The sequence below is a fragment of the Alosa pseudoharengus genome, unplaced genomic scaffold, assembly GCF_046254945.1.
Source record: "Alosa pseudoharengus isolate Yale_2024_CS ecotype anadromous, Long Island Sound unplaced genomic scaffold, YU_APseudo_1.1 YU_APseudo_1.1_scf_3, whole genome shotgun sequence".
Lineage (NCBI taxonomy): Eukaryota > Metazoa > Chordata > Actinopteri > Clupeiformes > Clupeidae > Alosa > Alosa pseudoharengus.
Window position 1 is genome coordinate 24,092,913 of NW_027468718.1, and position 23,947 is coordinate 24,116,859.

Genomic DNA, 23,947 nt, shown 5'->3' on the forward strand with positions numbered 1-23,947 from the left:
TTCTTGCTTTTGGTTTCCGCCCCCCCCCCCCCCCAAAGTAACACTCCCTGAGCCAGTCGTTCTGTTTTGTCCTGTGTGTCCAACCTGATAAAGGCCCCAGTGGCCGCCTGTGTCAGGGGACGAGGGGAGAGGAAAGAGGCTTGACGGGAAACATCAAATGGGAAATTTAGTTTCAGAGCCTCCACACTCTCCTGCTTTGGCACTTTTTTTGACAGTGTGCGGTTGTGAGACAGTGGTGGCATGGGACTAGAGTAGACTTAGTGGAGCCAGACGACTTGGTCTCCTCTTCTGGCTCCCTACAGCTCCGAACACGCTACACTGGAGTGGCAGAGAGAAAGAGAATGGTTAAGGACCCAGAAATGATTGTTGTAGATTATGTCAAGGTGCCACATTAATTAACACTCTTATAGTGTTGGGCTACCCATTAATCACTGGTCTGACCTAGATATGTTAGGATTTCTTACTGATTTATCAGTTAAAAACGAACATGTTCCTCTTTTTACATGAAAAAGAATGTCTCTAAGATTTCTAAGATTTAGGCTTCAATTGACAAAATATGACATGGGAAAACACTTGGTCTTTTACCTTTTCAAGACACTATGTGTACTCATAGTTTTCTGATTTTGTGGCATTCTATCTTGTTAAATGCTTTTACAGTATTTGCCACCATGTCCTGTATCTTTTCATGGCTTCTATTGTACAGTATATGGGTGTATACACCATGCATCACATATAGAGAGAGTGCTTTTTAGGTGTACCTGTGGTTTCCCTTATCTTGGGCATGCGATGGCAACCATCTCGAATGGTTCCAAATGCTGGCTCGGTGCCAGGTTGTGCATGGACCTTGCGGACCAAGGACGGGTCCATGTTGGGATGCGGGGGCTTGGCGTAGGCCTTCTCCTCCGGACCCCCGTAGCCCAGGCCCTTGAGGGAGGACTCGGACAGCAGGTGTGCGCCGTCCCCGGTGCAGAGCGGCGAGTCCATGGGCGTGACGCAGTTGCTGCTCCCCGTGCTGCAGCCCGCGTCGATGGACGAGCACTGCGAGCTCTGCAGCGAGTGGATGCCCTCGCTCTGGAGCGACGACATGCGCTTGCTCAGGTGGTACTCGTACAAGCGTGTGGCGTCGGGCTCTGCTGGGCCAGTCTGGCTCAGCTGCAGCTGCTGGTTAGCAGGGAGTGTGTTTGGCTGCTCTGTGGAGTAGGGCTCTGTGGCCGGAGACCGCGTGTATTTGCAGAGTCCGGCAGAACCGTTTTCGTCGAGTCTCTCTCCCTTGGCCATAGCTTTGTCAGCATGAGCCATGGGCAACGCATTGCAGTCGTGAGTGTATTCTGGAGGCGTTCGCCCAGCTGTTTTATTTTCAGCCATCTGTTGCCATCTTTGGGTCTTCTCATGAAATGGAAGCGACATTCTCTCCATTTCAAACTGGTGTGAATCACGTGCATTAAAACTGTTGTATTTTCCTACTAGGAGCGGGTCCTCTCCGTTTGGATCGGGCATTTTCATCTGTCTCAGGTCATCTGTGCCCTCGTCAGGCAAACTGCCCTCCACCTCGTTTGGCTTCCTTTGTCTCTGGGAGCCGGGCATCACTGTGTCCATGTGCATTTTGCTGAAGTAGTCTGTGAGAGATTTGGTCTCCATGGTTTCTGGCTCCATCTCAATGGCATCTGAGTGGGGGATCTGCGAGGAAGGCACAGCCGTGGACTGGTGGTCCTCTTCCTGAAGTTTGGGAGGGCTGCACTGCGCCGACACTATGCCCTCGCCCTCACACACGCTCCTGCGGAAGTCTGTCTTCTCCTCGGCCAGTGTCTGGTAGCCCTCAGCGGTAGCAACAAACATTCGCAAGGAGTTCTCTGAGTGTTTCTGAGCTGCGGCCAGCTCCGAGTTCTCCGTCATTTCGGAGGAATTTGTTTCATTTCCGGAATCAGAAGACGACTCGGGACTAAAAGCCCTTGATATTTCTACACCTGTGTATCACAGAAAGACAAACATTTTATTAATAACAACTTATGAGGCACCTCACAGATATTTGAAAAGAGTTTATTTGTACAAAATGATTGAGGATTATGAATTGAAATGCAATAAATGTCCTGATACATAAATCATAAAGCAAACAGAAGAAATGAATGAAAATAAATGACAACTCACATTGAAAAATGAGTCACAATTGTGAATAAACAAACAATGCTCACACAAAATCAAAATGAAGGAAAATGGGATCGTATTCAACAGAGAAAGAGAGCAAGAGAGGCATATAAACAAACACAAAAAGAATGGATGGCTGGAACGTGGATGTGCCGTCAATGAATGAATGTTACAATAGTGTAAGAACCTGAACTATTGTCCGACTGAGGGTGCGACTGCTCCTCAGACGCTGCAAGAGCCTCTAGCGCCTGCAGAGTGGAGACCACAGCATCGTCCAGGCCCTCCTCTGACTCCCCCTCACTCTGTGTGGGGATGGCATCGATCAGGGACACGGGAATGTCATTGCGCCGGACGTGACCGGACTGTCTGCCGGCGGCCGGCGGGCCGTGGTGCTCGTCCTCGTCGGAGCTGTCCCTGAAGCCGGGCGGCGGCGCGGCGATGGCCAGGTTGAGAGACTGCAGGAGCACGTCGGTGTCCTCCTCGTCGTTGCCCTCGGGGGGCGGCGGCAGCGAGGTCAGGTCGATGATGTCGTCGCTGGACTCGGAGAGTGAGAGGAAGGTGGGCTGCTTGTCCCGCAAGTCTCCCATCACCACCATGTCCTCCTCGCAGCTGATCTCGTCCTCGTCCTCGGCGTCGTCCGTCGTCTCCGCGTAGCAGATGTCGTGCAGCAGGGGCTCCTCGATGCCCTCGGTGTTGCCGAAGATCTTGGCGTCGCTGTAGACCGGGTGCGCCGGGTACTGGAAGCTGTCCCCGTCCAGCACAGGGTCCAGGGTCTTGTAGTCGTCCACGTGCTGCATGTACAAGTGCCTGTGCTTGTCCAACACCTCGTGGCTGTCGTCCATCAAGCGCTGGTAGCCAAGGTTCTGCGGGTTCACGCGGTCCAGAGGAGGGTCTCCGAAGATGAAGGACACCTTGGCGCTGCGGGGGGAGTCGTGGGGTTTGGCCCGAGGCACACACAGGTAAGGCTGGGCGTGTGTGCCTCGGCTGACCTGCTCTGACCTGTCCCCCATGAGGCCAGTGTGCTGGGGATGCTGCACCTCTGTGATGTAGAGGGGAGCGCCGTCGCCGTCCCGCCGGCCATAGTCTGAGTAGTTGGGCTCTTTGTTGGGCAGTTCTCTTGTGTACGCCTGGTGATTGTGCTCCTCATAGCCTCCACAGGGGGCGCTGTAGTTCCACTCTATGGCTTGATAGGTGTGCTTCCCCCTTGAGTCATGTCCTGATAAGGAAACACAACAAGCAGATTTGAGGTTTGGCTTACACATTCATCAGATCTGGACCAGTTTTGAGGCAGTTTGAGGTGACCATCTATTTTCAGCCTGACTCCACTTCTCAGAAAGTGTAGTAAAACATGTGATGTCCCAATAAGTCATGTGAATGAACTGTATGTATTTGCTGTGCTAAAAATATTTTGTGTCACGTTATGTTAATGTATTAGACCCAGCATATACCTCCTGTGTTGCTGTTTGCCATATTGAAGATGGACCTGCGAGAATCCACCAATAACCTGTAATAGCCAGCGGTCAAGCATGCCAGATTCATGGCGTCAGTGGACTCCATTAACAGAGTGATGGGCTGTGAAGAAAAAATATCATAATGAAACAGCAGTTGCTAACAGCAGCTAAACAACACTGGCATGTGATGCATAGCATACACCATTGAAAAGGCAAGGGAACACTAGAAAGATTTAGAGCCACAGCAGCCATCTCACCTTTACATCTAAGACATGCAGCTCCACTCGGACATTCTTCTCATCCTCGGTGTACATCTCAATGCGGTTGACATGGCTGAAGTCTGCCAGGAGGGCCACCAGATTGGTCTTGGTGTTAATGACGTGACTGATGCCATATCTTGGCCCTACCAGTAGAGTCACCTCAGTGTGCTTCTCACCTTGCTAGCAGAATTACAGAAGAGATAAGACTTATTTTCTGTGTCATTACATCTTTGTCATTCATCATTATCATTATGAGATTCAGTATAATAAATGTAAGTAGCTGTTCATTTACCAGCAAAGTGGATTTGAAAACACGGCCACCATACAGTCGCAATTCACTGAGATATTTCAGGTAGTAAACCTTTGCCTGCAAGGCAGTCAGCTGCAAGACAAAATTTAGAGTTAATTCCACTGAGATGGTAGAACATGTTTTACTTTTCATAACCACCAGGGGGCAGCATTTGGCCATATGCTTTATCACGTTTGGCTGACTAAAGCCACTGGGCAGCTTCATAGCCAAAAACAGAAATACGGCATTAATCTAAAACCAGTTTACCACTGCTGGCTGGCAAATGATGATCTGTCCAGTTTTTCTATTCTAATCATCATTTCCCAAGCACATTTTGTTACTTTTTAGGCCTCCAGGCTAATGCACTGGGGAATTATCCTGATTTAATAACACATGATCTTATTTACATGCCGTTATCATAGAGAATAGCAAGACAGTTTACAATTTATATGTTTACCAGTTAGACAAACAGCTGTTTTGTATATTCACAAGTCAGTTGAGTGGTTATCGAAAGCCAGAATTGAGTTAGCTGTTATTTATGCTCTTCTCCAAAGAGACATTATGCACAATTTCTCCCTGGTTTCCCAATCTGTCTACCAAAGGGAGATGGCTCACAAAAGGACTGAGCACTGAGCATGAATGAGGGAGCCGAAGAGAGAGGAGAGGAGGAAAAGGGGAGAGAGAGTACCTTTTTGCCAGGGGGCACCAGGTTCTGGTTTGTTTTAAGAATGTGTGTAAGGGCTTTTTTGATGTTCTTCTCTTTCATGCTGGACAGCACTGCCGGGGGCAGGAAGAGAGCCAAGCCCCACTCCTTCCTGTGAAGCGCGGAAAAAAAAAGCAAAAGTGATTTCTGACTCAAAATGCCGGCTTTTAACCATGGATCCCTCATCCATAAACATGTGGCGTCTCTATTTTGCTGAACACATTGACTGGATTATCCTGTGCATTTGCAGTATAGCACATAGATAAATACTTGGCAATGGAGAATGGCAGCAAATAGAATCTAGATAATCTCCCGCAGATAATCTGCATTGAGAGCTGTCAGAGTTTTTGTTTTTGTGAAGGGGGGAAAGGATGCGTGGTAGGGTATATTTTTACCCCACTCAGGGTTAAACTCACTCAATGTACTTGAGGGAGACCTTCTGGGTCTGTTTGGTGTTGACAGTCAGGATGTACATCTGCAGGGCGGCCAGGCGGAGGGCGGTGTCATATTTCAGTTCCGAGCCGAAGCGCTCCAGAATCACGTCATTACAGCTCTGGAGCGTGGGGAGGGGAGGGGAGGGGAGGGGAGGGGAGAGAGAGGGGGCAGGTGCAGATGAAGTCACACAGGCACTCACGCCCCAGCACTCCTCAACGCCCGCACTCTGCTACCTTCGATTTGCAAGGGCAGTGGTCAGTGGTGACGACTGGGGTAATGACCTCCATATGGCACACAATTGTGTTGAAAACAGAATTATTGACCTTGTGTAGCCTGAGGGTATTTGTTTTATTTGTTTGTATGGGGCAAAGGCTATTTCCTTTGTCTGTGAGTGAAGAGACTGACCTGGACGTAGAGGTATTCGAATGCCACCGCATCTCTTCGGAGCAGGTCGACGGGATCCTTTGGAACGAAGCTGAGGCGGAAAAAGCATTTCATCTTGTGTGCCCCTGGCCTCTGTGTCACCTAGGTGGACAACAACATGGAGGGGGGGGGGATTAATCATGGCAATGACATCCAGCACATGAATGGCTGCTGCACTTCCACTAAATCTACTGACTACTACTCACCAAGACATGTAATCTGCTGCAGAGCACCAATCATCAAATATATATATATAAATACTTCTCACGTGGAAACTCTAAAGTGATTGGAAATTCTAATTTGCACATGATGGCTCTGTAACTGGGTGCATTTTCATCACGCAGGTCCTATTCAGGCATGAGGCCTGTAATGTGAGGGCGCTGGCCAGGTGGGGTAGGAGGGCACGCGCGCCGCTTTGGCTCTGTCTCTAATGGAGCTAGCCGTGCTCACCTGAGTTAGCATTTCCTGCTCATGCAGGAGGGTGAGCTTGCTGCAGGAGCCCTCTGCCCTCTGCTCCAGCACTAGAGAGAAATGCTCAATGCTCTTAATGGACAGCTTCTCCTGCAGGGTCATGATGACGTCCTGCCAGACACACACACACACACACACACACACACACACATGCATTATTAACAGGAGCACAAAGGAAGACCTAGCAGTAAACAAGAGAGAAAGACAGAATAACATGGGGCTCAGTGATGCTGTGGATTGATGAGGTGTTGGGGTGTGATGCTCTTTGCAGGTAGTGAAACATATCCAAAGGCACAGTGAAAACATGGCAATCTAAACTAGAGCATGTATGTTGCACAGAGCCATGTTTTTGCTTCTATATGCCGTGCAATTTTTTCATATCTCCAGGTGATTCTTTTTGTTGTTGTTGTCTCTTTGTTTTATTGTGTTTGTTATTATATACATTTTCCAAAAGGTTTGTTATTTAATATATTTTAGACAGAGAAATATAGTTTCCAAGCTGTGTATTTTCTCATCTTAACTTCAGCTCTTAAAGCAAACGCCCACTGAAGGTATCACTGCAGCTCATGGAATTCATCTAACATTCTGGACATACATGTCCATGTCTGTGACAGTGAGTAGACTGATTACTGACACACTGATTATTTAAACAGAAAACATATCCCTCTTGTATGTAGGGACAGTACCTTAATAGAGGTGTTGCTGTCAAATTTGAATGATTTCGTCTGTCCATTTTCAAGGTACACTTTCAGAACGTTTGGCATAAAGAGAAGAGAGTTATCCTTCACTGATTCCTGAAATGAAACGAGGATACAACAACATTAGCCATATATTTCACAGTAAAATGCTAAAGGAAGGCCACTGAAGTTCTGCTGACAAAATGCATTCACAATTTACTTAATATCTGAAATATTACAAGGCTTCAAATGAACAGCAAGAGTGCCATAATTAATACATTTTATTATTTCCGTTGTTAAAATAATTAAATTCCCCCCAATTTCATGCACATGAATGAATAGTGATGATTCAAAGAGGTCATTCATTACTTACTGGGACCTGGCCATTTATAATGACCTCCTCTGCGAAGCGGACTTTCACCGGGTTGGACTTCAACTTGGCTTTTTTGGCTGCACTGATGAACGCAGACTTGGGTGACTGAAAAGGGCACAGAGAGTCATCCTCACATGTGTCCAGCCTTTGCCAAAATCCTAACCTTTCCTTTGTGTGGTCACTACATCAGTCACGGCCTGTAAAATCCCAACCTTTCCTTGTGGTCACTACATCAGTCACGGCCTGTAAAATCCCAACCTTTCCTTTGTGTGGTCACTACATCAGTCACGGCCTGTAAAATCCCAACTCTTCCTTATTGTAACATTAATGAGATCTTAATACTGTCTGTGTCTTAGCACAATGGTAGTCCTGCTGGTAACCACCGCTGTCACGCTGTGGCACAGAGAGAGGAGCGCTTACAGTTTACATTATAAAAGCTCTTATTGTTGTTCTTTTGCCATCCAGTGGGATGATCAAGCTCCTCTCCTCTCTAAAGGGAGCGTTTCTTATCTTCTGTTCTTCTGATGCATCATTTAAACAGAGGAGTTCAAAAGAAAAAAAAAGATCCACAGCAGCCAGAGCAAAGATTATTCATCACTAACATAAGACGTTTCTGTTGATCTCTGATCAAATGTATGGCCAAGCACTAAGGAGTTTTCAAAATGGACAAACACCGTATAATTATAACTTATAATTATAATAAAACTAAGAACTGTTGGCATTCAATGGCCCCATATTTCAAAGTGTAAATATTATTTTGAGCTTTGTCCATTTACACCATCCCTCCAGCCCAGTCTAACCCAGCATGTGTGTCTTGTCCACAGTGGTGGTGTCCTCTGATGTGAATACTGATGAGGGAGGTTCAGCCAAGGTCTCTTTACTCCCTTAACTCACTCTTTACCCCACGAGTGTGTGTTTGGAGGGAGCTCCCAGTGTTTGGATTAAAGACCTTTGAAGTCAGCCAAGTGTGAAACGCTGCAGCATCCTAACAGCCGGAAACTATTTGCACCCCCAATTAGTGAGCTGAAAAGTTTTCTTTTTTTCAACTGTCACTATTTCAGTGAGGGAGACAGTGCAGGGGACATCACAAAAGAAAGGCACCGTTGCATCATCCAATGGCCCTTGATTAGAAATGGGAGTGAAATGGATGGAGGTACTTACTGGGTATGGCTGCACCACAGTCAGCACGATAGACTCTTTGCAGCTTCTGCAGGAGGGAACACACGTGAGAAGGAAATACAGATCCCAACATCCTCTGAATAAAAGATGGCACATTACCACCATTTCTACATACGGTTAAGGTGGTTCTATCTTTACATAACAGATGCTATTAAAAAGTGATGTTAGGTTATGAAAAATGCATGAATGCTTCTTGTTTTTACCAACACAGACATGAGTTACTGTATGCAGTATATGGGTCTGAGTTACAATGTAAGAAGCATTCCACTATATGTTGTCAATACAGATTTGTGTAATATATTGTATACATTACAATATACATTAATATATAATATTTATTTCACAACACTTTTTCATAAAATATTTCAGATTAATGGTTGTGTTTCTCCAGAGGACCGATCAATTTATGCATAACAATTTCCCATAAAAGTCCTGCTGCAGAACACTGTACATGTTGGTGAGAGAACAGAAGTAGTGAGAGGTCATCACTCCTGGGAACAGCCACTTTAAACCAACAGCATCCTGCTGTCATGGCTGAATGCACTCAGGGTCGAGGCAGTCGTGACAGACTGCCATCAGTGTCTGCCGCAGGTCACCTGAGGACTCTACTGTCACAGGCACAGGTGCGTATCAATCATTGATCCTCTGCTAACTTTAACCGATAAAATGGCAGGAGGGAAAATGACATTCTCTGTTTGGAGTGGAGGTAGGTAGACTGCCAGCTGCTTGCTGTTAGGATGGCCCTGACAGCAGGGTCACTTCATGCACTCCACAGCGGGTGACTAGGAGCTGGATGTTACCTGACCAGGTCGATGACCCTCTCTCTGGGTGCTGCACTGACGGCCTCATCGTTTATCATGACGATTTCGTCCCCGGGGATGAGCTTGCCCTCTGAAGGACCCCCTGCACAGGAAGCACAGTTGAGAGTGTGTCGCGTGTGTTGTGAAAGCCCTCATGTATACTAGATTGAAATCACAAACCATTTTAAATTCATGAATGCGAAATGCACTCACTGAATGAAGTGCTTTTTAGCAGAGGATCTACCATATTAAAGAATATTTAGGTATTGGTATTTTGAGTTTGTTCTGGCAATTACAAAAGAACACCATCTCTGGTCATATGAGTAAATGCTTGCCACTTTTGATAATACCCCAATTCAGTGGCATTTTCACATCACTTTCACAAGAACGGTGCACTTAAGATACATCACTGTAAACTGCTGCACGCTTTGCATGAACTAAAACTTATAGTTCCTTCATGTCAAGGAAAGCATAACAAATATCCTAGCATACAGCACTTCAGATATATCACACCATACAAGGCCTTCATATTAGTACATCAAGCACGTCAGCATATAGTCCTCGAGCTGTACGGGTCATGTTACCTGGGGTGACAGAGCGGACTACTACAGGCTTCTCACTTCCTGCCACAAAGCCAAATCCCAGCACAGGGTCCCGTCTCATCTCCACCTTCCGCGGTGCTGGAGGAGCGACCTTGTCCCCGTCCAGACGGACCTCCTCCAGTGAGCTGCTCTGGGAAACGTGACTGCAAGGGAGGAGGGGACAGCCACACTCAGATTGATGGACGCACAAATATACATGTACTGTATGACCCCAAGGACCCCAGAAAACAGACAAATCGGCAAATGACCATTAACATTTGTATATATTTTTCCATCAGAGATTGAGCTACGGTCATTTCTTTCAGAAAGCCAACCTAATTCGTCTTCAGCCTTTAATTAAATCACTATCATGTATACTGCCTCCTTCAGTTATTATAGAAATATTTTGCTGCCGTAAGCCTGGACAGCATGGTGACCTGACACTAGTTAATTGTTGCCTGTTACAGTATTTCCTCCACCAGGGCTTTTCAGCGTGGACCACAGAAGAGCTCTGTGGTCGATATGCTATACCAGTGTTCCATTCCTGCTTCCTCTGCTTGCCTTCCAGTGTCTCTATGGTTCTTTATGCTCATTTCTACAGCGGCGCTCCCATTGCGATGCTCACATTGTTGGCTAATTAAAGCCGTGGGCAGGGTAGGCAGTGTGCAATTCACCATCACTTCTGACACATGCTCTCCTCCATGGTAAAGAGCTGCAATTAATCTTTCAAGGCATTCTCTGGGAGAACAAGGGTTAGTGCAGACCACGGGTGAAGTTAAAGTTACCATACAAACATCTGTGTCGCATTACAGTGTTAGGAAGGTGTTTCCATCAAAACATAGGGTCACTGTTCTTATTTTAATTAGACACACAGTGAGTTGTTGCACGTTGTGCATCTCTATTGACACTACAAGTCACAACACTTGTTTTGGAAATGGAACCCTTTACTATGTCTGTCACGTAATATCCTGCTTGAAGTTTTCTGTAATAGTTGTGACAAGCACACCAGATTGCGTGCGATGGAAAGCATATGGACCTCTGCATCCAGGAAGTGTGCTGTCTTCTCACTAGCCATGGCCACCTGCTAAACATGGCCAGCCTCCCAATGTGATGACAGCCATGGAGCTAATGGCCCCTAATCATCACCATTAGCTGGTAATGAATCCCCATTTTAAGCAGGGTTCTCTCCTTTCAGACTGCATTTTGTCAGTAAGACATTTCGCTCTCGGAATCTAATCAGCAGCCATTGTTAATTCATATGGCACGTGCCACAAAAATCTCTTTCAAATTCAACTTTACATTATAAAGGTGTACAAGAGATAAACTTAGGATCATTCATTGTTAGACGAAGTGCAGATGAGTGAATTGTTATCTGTTACTCAAGCCTCAAACTGTCCCGCAGCATCTGCCGTTTTCTCATTGATTTGGCCGATCACATGACACGTCCCCATATCAATCAATATGTGGGCCAATAATCACCTTATAGCTCCTTTTTCATATCACATCAATCTAATCTGACGCTTCACTGCATTTTGCCTGTGTTGGCGTCCATTGGGCTGATGGACACAAGCTCCTACTTCACTAGTGTGTGAGATGAGTTTGAGACGGCCAGTAGGCGCCGTGGGCACTGGGTGCCCGCTGAAGGGACGGGAGAGAAGCAGTCCAGGGGGAGGTCATTCTTCTCTCATGCAAGCGCTGTGGAGCTGATGAAGGATTAGATAACCATAATTTTCCATGTGCCCAGCAGGGATGACCGCCACGCCGCCATTACAGCTGTTGATTATTGTTATTCCATCTGGTCACAGAGTTCTTTCAATAAAAATATACAAATGCTAAAACTGTCTCTCAAGGGTAACTCTTTCTGATGTCGGGGCAGGACCTTTGTGGACATGCTTGCGTCTTCTCTTACCACAAAGGATCGGGTTTACCAGGCTACTGGGCAGTCCATTCTTGGTTAGTGTGCTTCTGTCCATATGATGCTCTACTCCAACACAAACATTTGCATAGTGGCATGCACCTCAAGGTATTTCCTGCATGTGTATGATAGAGACATGAAGTGTCCTCAGAATGCCATCCAACCACCTCTTCTCAGCCACCCCTATCCTCTTCAGTCTCTGATTGCTGCCTGAGATTAAGCCCACTGTTTCATATACCATTAATGTCTCTGGGCTGACTTGCAGTCAAAAGCACGCATCTCAGGTGAGATAGCACCAGATTTAAATAATTCACTCTCCTTGAGCTGTTGAGCCTAAAGGCTTGGCAGGTGGAAGCGTGCGGGCTGCCTCCTGTGACACCCTCCGCCTCCCACAATTCATGCACTTTTGAGGCTTCCTTAACCACACTTTAACCTTGTCTTCACATCTGCGTCCCACAATTTTAAAGCTTGGCAGTCTCTCTCTCTCTCTCTCTCTCTCTCTCTCACTCTCAAACACACACACACAAATACTATCTCAATTCTGCAATTGTGCCAACATTCCACAGCAAATAAATAGAAGGCCCATCATCACACTAACACTACCAACATCACACAAACTGAAACTAAACATGACTGTTCAGTACCTCAGCACTCCCTAGACACTCTAACTGTGTTATTGTAACCAGCATTATATATGCAATGTCACGTAAGAGGTTAGTCATGTATTTCTGCCAAGGCCCTCGAATTCTTTATGGTCCAGCATAATAAAATATTGACACCAGAGTTTAAACATTAAAACTCAGAGTGGCAGCCCCTCATGCATTTTACACCAGGAGTATCGTCACTAGAATGGAGTGGCCTCACGTACAGCAGACACACACAGCAGACACGCATAGGGTCCCTCAGTGTGAGCACGGCTCATATGGCCCTTTGTATACCAGTCAGCTTCTGTCTCTGCGCTCTGTGCATTTGTGAGATGTGGTGTTCAGTTCTTACGTAAGCGGTTGCTGTGGCTGCTGAGGCCACAACCCCTGTGCGGCGAGTCCCACTTCCAACCCGAAGCGAGCGATTTCAAATGTAGCCCTCTCCTCTCCTGCCACAGCCACTATCACCAAGGCAGATGCTCAACTGCAGCAAGATTTGCCATAGCAACACAACAAAGCTTTGGAATCGGAGGCAGGGGTGGAAAAGCATGCAGGAGAATACAGCCACAAAAGATGCCTCTGTGCAGACTGTCATATTTTTAGAATCAGAAGAAAATGAGCGCTACTCACACACGACTGCTGGGGGAAGAAAGCAAAGAGACGCAGCAGCTACAAAAGCCTCATCCTCCTACAGTGGCAGCATCCCTGCCCAAAGCAGCCTGAAGGCGCACTTGTTACACTGGGATCCCAGCATTAGCATCCAGTGGAAGTGCTGCACGGAAGGCAAGAAAAACACTTCCCTTTACCTGCAGCCCGATGCCCAGAGTGTCCAGTCTCTCTCTCTCTCTCTCCTGGAGCCGGACCGCTGTGACACAGCAGCACCTCCTCTTATCTCCCGAGCAGCATTCTTTAAGAACTCTCGGTGAGATCAAAGCACCTGCTCCCCAGTGCCCTCTCAGGGGGACGGGGTGGAGGGTTTTATATAGCAGCGCTCTCTGGCTATGCTATACCTCCCTGCTCCTCCTGGGAGATTTGGGCAGCACGAGGGTGTGAGACGGAGCACAGGCTGCCTGCTCGCCACAGAGCGGAGTGAGCAGCAGCAGCAGCAGTGGAAAGGGTGAGAGGGGAGGAGAGGGAGCATCAGTATGCTGGATGCACAGATGGAGAATTGGGGGGGGGGGGGGTGTCGAGGGTGGGGGGTGGTGGGGGGGGGGCTGATGGGTAGGGGAGCGAGAGCTGGGTAACGTGTCTGGGATAATCACGGGTTGGGATAAAAAGAGCCTCCCGAACATCTGCACGGGAGCCCATCCGCAGCCTACTCACTTGATGAAGCAGTCTCTGCCCTCTCTACTGGACGCCATGTCCCAGCCATTGGGGGCTCCCTGGGAGGGACTCCAGCTGCCAGAGGGGGGTGGCCAGCCTGACGCCTTGGTCCTGTGGCTGCTGTGGGGAAAAACACAACACCACAACATCACATTCATCAGCAAACATCAACATCAGAAAGCTTGCATTCTGTCACAGCTACTGTTACAACTACAGAGTTATGCAATAATCACAGAGCAGTTATATGGTTTGTGTGGATACAGCGTCATACAAGTAGTCTGCCATCAGAGTTTAATCACTGGGTACAGAGTGAATTAATTTTTCAATCTTGACACGCCACCATAATTGTTATGCTTCACTCTTGTGCTCTCAGTGCCATGAAATTGGTTGTTAGTAGATTCCCTAGAAGGCACTTTTAATTCAGATATTCTTTATTCAAGATGATGTCAAATGCAGTTTAAAGATATACAAAAATAACCATAGGCCTTAACCTCCCCTATCTAACAGAAGAATATTCATTTTGTGGTGAGCCTCCAGATATTGACATACTTGTCTAGATAAAAGATTGATTCAGATTCATTAGTACTGACTGGTGCTCTTCTGGCTTTGATGAAGCCCTGTCCATTTCTCCAGTGTAGGTGTTAAAGTGCTTCTTTCAGAGCGGGCTGCCTATAATTGTGGGGCTCTGTCAGTGTGAATGGCCTCCTCATCATGTCTTGCTTAACCATCCCCACCACTTCCTCAGCCCTTCCTCCTCCTTCTCTTGCCTTCTATTTTTAAAAGGGAGCCTTGTCACTTGAAAGGAATGCCTGCTATCTAACTAAGCTCTGAGCATCTATTATTCAAAGCAGATCTGATAGTTATATATCCTCTGCTATAATGTCATGTTTATGTGTCCACTAGGGTCCATATGAGTACATATGTGATGCACACAGTTTGTGAGGTAAATGCCTGAGCTTCTCTGCACTTAACCCAATGCTGATGTGACCCTGTTGCCTCCATTGGGCATTCATTACATTAGTCTCATTAAAACTTTAAAAAGAAAGACAAAAACAACAACAACAACAGTTTGTATACCAGAGATGCAGAGATAGTGACTGATTACATAGCTCAACAAGAAATGTGTGCATGAATTCTCACTGTGGGCAAAATTAACGTGAGAGTTCAAGATCCTAGTTCATCCATTAGTCTGTCATTTGCCTATTGTAGTTGATGAGTAAGTTGGCAATAAAACAGTGTGTGTGACAGAGCTTTGTAAAATGTTGTAACAGACTTTTGTTAATGCCTTATAGAAGCATAGAAAATATAATGACACAGACATGTAGTTTGTGAAATCAGTCATGATGTACAGAATGTATGTATTTCTGTGGAAACAGTATTGTTCTGAATAGACAAACAAGTGAGTGACTGAGGCAGACTGAAGATCTGTTAAGTATATGAGAGGAGCTCTGTACTCACAGTTTCAGTTGATGGGCCCTCAGAAAAGTGAAATGAATGCCCCAAACACTGCTCAAAGTCCATATTCCCACTTAGAGTAAAAACAGAACAGAGGCGCCTGTAGAATGTCGATCTTTGACGCGTTGTTACAGTATGTCTCTTTGGCCCCTGACGGTGGGTGTGCTGGTCTTGACTAAAGCCCAGAGGAGAGGGCCCGCACACACAACCACGCGGTGAAACTGAGCCTCCTCAGCAGCCATCAATAAATGATGCTGCCTCTGTCATGTGGGCCTGACTCACACACGGTGCACTGTTCATGGACAGCTGACCAAGAGCGCAGGCCATACACACTGTCATACTCCTCATCGTTTATGCTCGAAGGTGTTAATTTGACTGAAAATCATATTTGGGGATTCATTTCTATAAAAACAATTCAGTGTTTGTCTGTGTTTATGCTATATGTAAGAGCCAGAACATTGCACAAGATGCAGTAAACAGAATAAATAAATAAAGCACACCACCTGCTCGAAGCTCCAATATTTCCCCGTTGCTCATTTTATGGATCAGTCTTGGATAATTGCTAATTCTACTACATCTAGTGACACATCATAAATGTAGCATGCCAATTACAAACACTCAAAACCTATGATGTTGGATAAATGAGAAAGCCCATCAGCCATGCCTTGATAAAATAAACAGGAGTAAATTGGAGGCTTCTGCCTAATGCCCCACTGGTCTCTGTTGCTATGGCAATAAAGGTCAGAGGAGTTGAAGTACTGCATCTGAGTGGAAATTACAGAGGGTCATCCTGTCTCATTCCTCATGGAGCACTACTGCATATTGACCTGCACATGTAATGATAATGTATTTCACCTTCACCAATAAATGAAAAGCAGATATATTTTTGTCAAAATATAGTCCTACATGCCTGAACTATATGGCAAGTACTGTAATTACGGGTAAAACTGAGAAAGTGCATGTGACCGATATTTGCTCAAGAGAGCATGAAAACCTCCCACTTCCCATTCCCCTCTACTCTTCTGTTGACCTCATTGAAAAGTGATCAATGTTTCATTTCCCCAAATATGTAATTACTTAAGCTTCCCTCAGTGGCCTCTACAGAGACCACACAGTTGTCACATTCCAGCACATGAACACGATCCTCGGCGCCGAGTAAATAATTCACCCCACCAATCTCAAGAGGAGGTGAAATGAAACCCAGGCGGCCACCCTAGCTTAGCTCACTAGTTATCAGTCCACACAAGCCAGCCTGCTGGACAGCCATTTGTTTTCTTCCCACACAGCTTACTGAGGAACAGGGACATGCAAATCCCCACTCGCTTAATGAAACCTATTCCTCTGAAACATGCTTTATCGGTTCCATACTATAACTAGATGTACCGCAGAGTGGTACAAAATATGACCGCCGCCCAGTCCAGCACATTTTTTCCACAAAATAAATCACGCTGAAAGGCCTATATGATTCTAACTGTCTCACTAAATTGCATTATCCACACTCAATTCTCACTGGTATCTGCTAGACAACAAGTACCAAAACATGATTAGTTCATAGATTTCACATGTAAAATTCATTTTATACAACCCCACCTCCATCTTGCCTGTTCATAATTCTGAGAAATTCTTGAATTGTGTGCATGTGTGCGTGTACACGTTTATGTTTCTGTCTGTGTGTGTGTGTGTGTGTGTGTGTGTGTGTGTGTGTGTGTGCGTGCTTGTGTGTTTGCCTGCGTATGTGTGTTTGTGCATGTGCATGCATGCGTACATATGTCTACTGTGTGAGTATGTGTCATACGTATGATTACTGTGAATGTATGTGTGTGCGTGTGTATCTGTTTATGCACATGTGTGCACATGGAATGGGTTAACATGACCCCTGGAGGCAAACATACGGAAAAAATTGGTCATCCTAGGCCCTATGGTTCTCAAGATATTCACAGAAAACTGTGTCTGCCCTACCCTCCTTTCGGGGGGTCCAGTACAACGGGGGGGCTACAGATCAAAACGAAAAACGATGGTTCCATGCTATCCATGTGGGGTTACATGCCCACCAAGTTTCGTGTACCCCGGTCTTTCAGTGTCCCGGGAATCCTTGATGGTGTACGGTCACTAAATGTACACATAAATTATTTTAATATAAGGCCCCCCATGAACGAAAGTTCACAAAACGTGGCATGCATTCGGAGGGTGTCATAATGATCCTACACTTTCAATTTCATGCAGTTTTGACCATGTCAGCCAGAGATATTGTGATGAAAACACCTAATTTTTTGCTTTTTAATTTTTAACTAGGTGGCGCTATACATGAAATAAGTGGTAATGGGATGGGTTGACATGCCCCCTTAAGACCAACATACAAAAAAAAGGTGGACCTCCTAGGCCCTACGGTTCTCGAGATATTTACAGAAAACTGTCTCTGGCCACCTACAGGCCAATTGGTGTATAGTAACATAAATTAATTTATTGTGTGGCCCCCCATGAACGGAATTCCATGAAACTTGGCGTGCATTCAGAGGGTGTCATAATGATCCTACACTTCCAATTTCGTGCAGTTTTGACTATGTTAGGTCACAGATACCTGCGATTACAACACCTCATTTTTACTTTTTTGTGTTTAACTAGGTGGCGCTATACATGAAATGAGTGGTTATGGAATGGGTTGACATGGCCCCTTGAGATCAACATTAAAAAAAAAAGGTCCTCCTAAACCTTACGGTTCTCGAGATATTCACAGAAAACTGTGTCTGCCCTACCCTCCTTTCGGGGGGTGCAGTCCAGCGGGGGGGCTACAGATCAAAACGAAAAACGATGGTTCCATGCTATCCATATGGGGTTACATGCCCACTAAGTTTCGTCTACCCCGGTCTTTCAGTGTCCCGGGAATCCTTGACGGAAATTTGGACATGCGAAAAAAAAAAAAAATCATAATTTTCATAATAAAGCTTGGTCTTATATCAGTCATACAGAAATGAGGACTAGTCTGAGTCTGGTAGGAATGAAGACTGTGTTAGGATCTAGCCTGAGCACTTTGGATTTTTGAATACAGCTGTATTATATTGTCATGCTTCTGTCACACTGTGAGAGTGGTGTGCCTAACATGTCTGTCATATTAGGCAGGCCACATTAGCATCCCTGTCATGAAAAATAGCTACTCTGAAACAGCCTTTTCAGCTAACAGCGATGTGTAGAATATGAATTGCTGATGATCATGTGGTATGTGATGATGATGATGATGAAGATGACAGAAGTACAAGAGAGGCGGAGAGCCCTGGTGACTCTGCCCACTCACATGTGCCCGTGCTCCGCGCCCATGACAGCGCTGGTGAGAAGACAGGTTGGTGGACAAGATTATGTAACAGAAAATCTTTATGAAAATTTAATATACAGAAACATGCTTAATGACCATCTCAGGAGATGGCCCCAGTCGACTAGAAAAGTACAGAAAGTGCTGGAGCATCGATGTGAAGCCACTCTCGACTTCATGCACCACAGAGCCTCTCAGCTCAGCAAAACAAACTCCTCTCCTTTCCTGGGTGTTTGGGGAAACTGTTCACTGTTTGCGCCCTGGAATTCCAACCTTCATTAAAAAGCTTCTGATGTCACATACAATCCCAGCATTCAGAACCAAATCTATCTCACGCCACTATTAAATATGACTATGAGTAATGTCGCCATTCCATCATTTTATGAATGTAAATATGTTTTCCTGTGACTCTTGACATACACTGCCATATCTCACAGCTGCATATGGTGCGCTTCATGAAAGTAGAATAAAATGGTGCTGTCTTGTCATTCTCACATTATCAAGAGGACATGCAGCCATAGGCCATGTGTACAGTCTATTTGGAGCAGACAATGTGCCATATAGAGATGAGCTTCCGTGCCGTTTAGATTATTTTGTATAACAATAAACATACTGCTTACTTTGCATTCCTCTAAGAACACGCTACACAGCTAGTGGGGCTTTTTCAATCTTTTTTACCTTTTTACATTTTTAATGGGATAAATATTCATTATACATTCTGTGTTTGTCTTAGTGAGTGCTATGCAGTGGTAAAATGTGGATTATGCCGCGTGTGCCCTGCGGGACATTCTCTCCTCCTACACGGACTCAGAGGGCCTGTTGCTGTCCGATCTCCGGCTGCTCCTCCTGTTCGCCTCAGCGCTGCCCACTACTCCCTGTCCTGTGCTGCCCATATGGCTGCATGAGCCCCCTGGACGTCTGCTCCGCCACCCAGGCTTGTCAGAGCTGTCCCACCTCCAGCATCCCCCTGGTGAGCTGTGCGCCGCGGCGTCAGAGCCTCATCAAACCCCCATCTCAGCACTCCACGCGGCACCACAGCAGTTCCGGGAAATAACTGGGCACTGCACCAATTATAACGCAATAACACCCACCAACACGGCCATCAATACACCTCACAGCACCGGTCACAGACAGCTAATAAAACTGGCCCACCAGCGACACCACAGTACTGCTTGTGTGTGTACACTATGTTCAGTTTGAATCCAAATGACCACAGAGTACGCACATAATTACATCTGCTTCTGTCAGGTTAATTTGGGTTTAAAACATCACACACACACACAGACACACACACACACAGAGAGAGAGAGGGAGAGAGAGAGAAAGAGAGGGAGAGAAAGAGAGAGAGAGAGAGAGAGAGAGAGAGAGAGAGCTGTTTTTCTTATTTTAATTTCGTAGTCAATTCTCTCTACTCAGGAAAATCTGTCTTCCACCCACCTAAGACATTTGGTAAGGCACTCCATTAAAGAGCCTGTTCAGTCCCCCCGCATGCCTCCTCCTCATGCTAGCTGATTCCAAGCAGAACACTGCTCTATTGTTAAGCCCAATATACCTCGTATAGAGCACCACAAAGGCAGCAACAGCACACTGATTAATGTTACCCCTACATTACATGATGTCCATAACTTGATGTCCATAATATGACATAGGTCTAATGTGAGAGTTGATGTGGCGATGGCTATAACAGAGCTGAAGGACTCACATAAGCTCTAATGGCCATGCTCATAGTTGGCATGGTTGTAAATGTACAGACAGCCACAATGGCTTTCAGTAACTACAGCACTTGTCCATTGACAAACCACTGAATGCCATAAACCCTATTCTCCCTTTTGCCCTTATAACGTTAATAGCAAACATAAAACACCCTCTATTGTGTTACTGCCCTACAGGCAAGGGACCTGCTCCTCTGAATGCTTTTGCACCTTATTATACCACAGTATTTTTTTCTGTGGCCTGGCTTTGAAAGATTGGGATGAATACTGGCCTGCAACCTTTCTTTTGCTCCTGCCACCTGGGGCTCCGGAGCATCCATTTTACTCTGGACAATGTCTAACCCTGAGTGGCTTCTGATTCAAAAGGAAACACACTTTTTATCTTGAAGTCTTCTTGTACCCTAATGAACAATTAGGTTAACAAAATTGCCTCTACCACAAAGGCAGACTGTGAATATGAACTGAACACATCTACCATCCAATATACAGTAAGAATGGCAGAACTGTGTCAGAACCGCAGGCACATTAAGTTTCAAGTATCCAGTGAAAGAGTTTCTTGCTTATGAAGCATTTTAGTTTATACCTTCTGGTTTGTACATTTCGTTTATAACCTTCTAGTTCTAAAAACATCATTTTCAGCTTGCATACTTTTCATCCAAAGCTTGTGTTACTTTATACACATCCATTTCAGAGAAAGGACTCAGCCAAAGAGCTACACAGATTCATGAATTAAATATGCCCCTTCCATTTGTCTATGAAGTGCTTCTTTTTATACACATTTTCACAAACAAGATGCTGAAGTCTGCCTAAGTTTAAGCAGGGTACATGTTGCATAGGGCAGCACTGCAGTATTTTAGATACCCAATAATAATACAGAAAGATGTTACTCTCGTATAAGAGGCACGTTGGAATATTATATGTTCTGTGTCATGAAGGCCATACAATATATACAGCAGTTTGTATCACAAGGACAATACTGGAATGAGAGCAACTATAAAAGGAAGGTTCCTGATGAGCCAAAAGATAGCACAGTGAAGATAAAAGGATGTTCACCTGAAGGCTTTTAGCCAAACACAGGGGAAATGATAGCAGAGGACAGACAAAGAGGCTTTACATACCCAGTATACTGTATGCCACACAGAGAAGACAGAAGCATGATTAAATTTAGTGCTCACAAATGCTCAGTGCAGTCATCCATTTGGAAAATGAGCAAATGCATGTGGGCTTGTTCTCATTAGTGTGTCCTTACTTGTGCTTCTGCAGGATGCTCCTGAAATATACAGCCTACATCATTTCATTCCCAGAGCTGCTCACAAACTGCCAATGTCAGACTAACATTTTAAGAGCTCAGCCTGTTCCCTGAATTTGTCTTTACTAGGACCATTGAATTAAAAGCAGATTCAACAGACTACAGGGCAACAGTGCATGTATTTGCTTCTCTATAGTGGGCAGCAGCCCCAGACCTCTTCTCACAGATAACCCATAGCCTTAAACCACTCAACGCATTTCAGTGTATGAATGTGGTATTTTTGGAATACACCATCATATTCAGTAATAGTATAGTAAGTGTTAATAGGGCACTACCAATGGGAATAGAGTTGTAGATGAGTCAGACCACAAGCGGAGTATTAAAATGATACCAGAGGGGATAAATATACATACTACAGTCTTTTCTCTTTTACAACGGTTCCCCTGAATCACTGATTCAAAAAAGTAGCACAGTAAGAACCCATGCCACTAGAAGAAAAGTCTGGGGTCTGTGTTTGTCTTTGGTGTACTATGCCTTTCCTATGGGCATTACAACTCCATAGGCTGCTCTTCAGCCACTGCTCATTTGAATGGACCAGATGTCATCTCAGATTGATGTCATCTTAATCCAGTGTCATCATGATTTGTAAATAATGTTCAAAATATTCGGGTTAAAACCCACCATATCCATATGGTGTTGGTGAGTGGTTGCTCTGGATAAACAATTCTGATTTGAAATTGACCATAGCAAAATGTTGGCTTGGCATACAAATCAAATGAAGCATTCCCAAACCAATGCTTTTAGGGAATTGTTGACACAATATATTGAAAGCATATGTGCACAATTGTTTGTAATTCCTCTGCAAACAAGAGCTGGCAATAGTCCCAACATGCCTGAAATTAAACATCACATAATTACATCTACTGATTTGAGTAATATGTATTATAAAACTGGAGGTGCATCAGATTCAGCACTGCTCCATGTTTTGTGCTTAAATCAAATATTTGTGACAACATGAGATAGCAAACATTCTAAAAGTGATGACTGTGCCTGTACCTTTCAACTGGATTGGAGTGAAAGGGTACACACACACACACACACACACACACACACACACACACCCAGTCAGAACTCAGTAGCAGACCTGCTGACAATGAGCTGGTTAGGAAGGTTAACAGGGTTCAAATCAAGAAAGTCAGTCAACCCAATATGTGAAAGTGGTGCTCAGTAGGGTGCAATATTAAGCTTACTTGGAAATATTGTTCACAGATCATACCAAGAACTGTGAACTGATTCTGCACAATGTCAAGAACTTCTCTCTATGATCTTATGGCAATAGCAAAGAACAAGTCATTCTCTGTCTTTGTGAATGTTTAGATATGTTTCCTCTCTACCTCTTTCTGTCATTCACTCACTCTGTTCTCACAGACATGTCATTGTGCCTATTGCCCTTATACTTTAATATTAAAAAAAAACATAATTTCATTTCTTAATTTCTCAAAGAAATGTAATATCTGCTAAAGCAGGCCACTGCAAATAATTTAAGACACAAAATTCATGTTCATATTGTTTCTTCAAAAAATATCTAATGCAGGTTTATCGTCAGACACATGTGTTCAAATCTATCGTCAGACACATGTGTTCAAATCATCCGTTCGTGTTCTATCAACCTTTCGGTGTTCTACAGTATTTCATATTTAAAATCTCAAAGGGTATTTAAGGATTCAAAATATATAAAAATTGTACAGCAATAATATAGCCCCCCAAACACATGTAAAGACAAAATGAGTTTTAGACAAATTATGATTACTAAGAGAACACATCATTAAGTTTTATGAGTACTTCTCTTCCCCTTCCTCCTTGCCTTTCCCTCTCTCTCTCACTCCCTCTCTCTCTCTCTCTCTCTCTCTCTTTCTTCCTCTTGCCTACATGATCACATGTGACAGCACAAGGAATAAGTTATCATCTTCAACACTCAGCCTCTGCTTAGCTTTTTTTTCCACGAGCTGCTTGAAACCATTTAATGTAAATCCTCCTTGCTTCTCTAAGTCATGTCCCTGGATAATGGATGCGCTGCCAGGAACACAAAAGGGCACGTTAGCACACAAGGCGATTCGCGGCATCAAGCCAACTCACCCCGACAGCTTTGGCATCTTCACAAAGCTGAACACATCCATACGTGCGGCAAGGCTGTGGTCAGAGCGAAAAGGGTCCAGAAATGTGCCTCACTCTGCCTCCATGGCAAGGTCTGCCGTCCACGCGGCGAGGATGAATAATTCAGAATAATGAAACAAAAACAGAGGAAGCAGAGGAGCTTTTCCAGGAGTGAGGTGGAGAGATTAGTCCTGTTGCCGGGGCTTGTGCACGGCTGAGTGATTGCCGTGTCCCCTCCGCATCGGTGCCACAGATTCACAACCCATGGAACAGGATCTGGCAGCGCAGGTTCCCAGGCTACATCCTTCAAAGCATGCCTCTGTCAGCTGGGCTAAGCCAACTCTATTTCATTTCCATCGCAGTGGAATGACGTGCCGAGGCTGTGCAGTAACAACAGCTTTTCAAAC

At 45.1% G+C, this 23,947-nt stretch overlaps 1 protein-coding gene across 1 annotated transcript; it reads right to left on the bottom strand.

Annotated features, from left to right (window-relative positions):
- Positions 1-185: 185 nt before the first annotated feature.
- Positions 186-23,563, bottom strand: LOC143099688 (FERM and PDZ domain-containing protein 4-like). The gene is made up of 17 exons (XM_076262614.1): positions 23,523-23,563; positions 13,667-13,783; positions 9,788-9,948; positions 9,204-9,306; positions 8,386-8,431; positions 7,225-7,329; positions 6,861-6,968; positions 6,154-6,285; positions 5,686-5,805; positions 5,262-5,398; positions 4,831-4,957; positions 4,146-4,235; positions 3,851-4,033; positions 3,591-3,714; positions 2,330-3,358; positions 759-1,964; positions 186-318 (listed from the first exon to the last, which is right to left on the bottom strand). Exons 1-17 carry the CDS (start codon positions 23,561-23,563, stop codon positions 314-316), a joined length of 3,834 nt encoding a protein of 1,277 aa, XP_076118729.1. The 3' UTR covers positions 186-313.
- Positions 23,564-23,947: the final 384 nt, after the last annotated feature.

Coding starts and splice junctions, on each gene's coding strand:
- LOC143099688 (XM_076262614.1), bottom strand. CDS start 23,563: ATGGATGTGTTCAGCTTTGTGAAGATGCCAAAGCTGTCGGG. Junction 7,330..8,385: donor CTGTGGTGCAGCCATACCCA/GTAAGTACCTCC, acceptor TGCCCTTTTCAG/TCACCCAAGTCTGCGTTCAT. Junction 3,715..3,850: donor TGCATGTCTTAGATGTAAAG/GTGAGATGGCTG, acceptor TTTTCTTCACAG/CCCATCACTCTGTTAATGGA.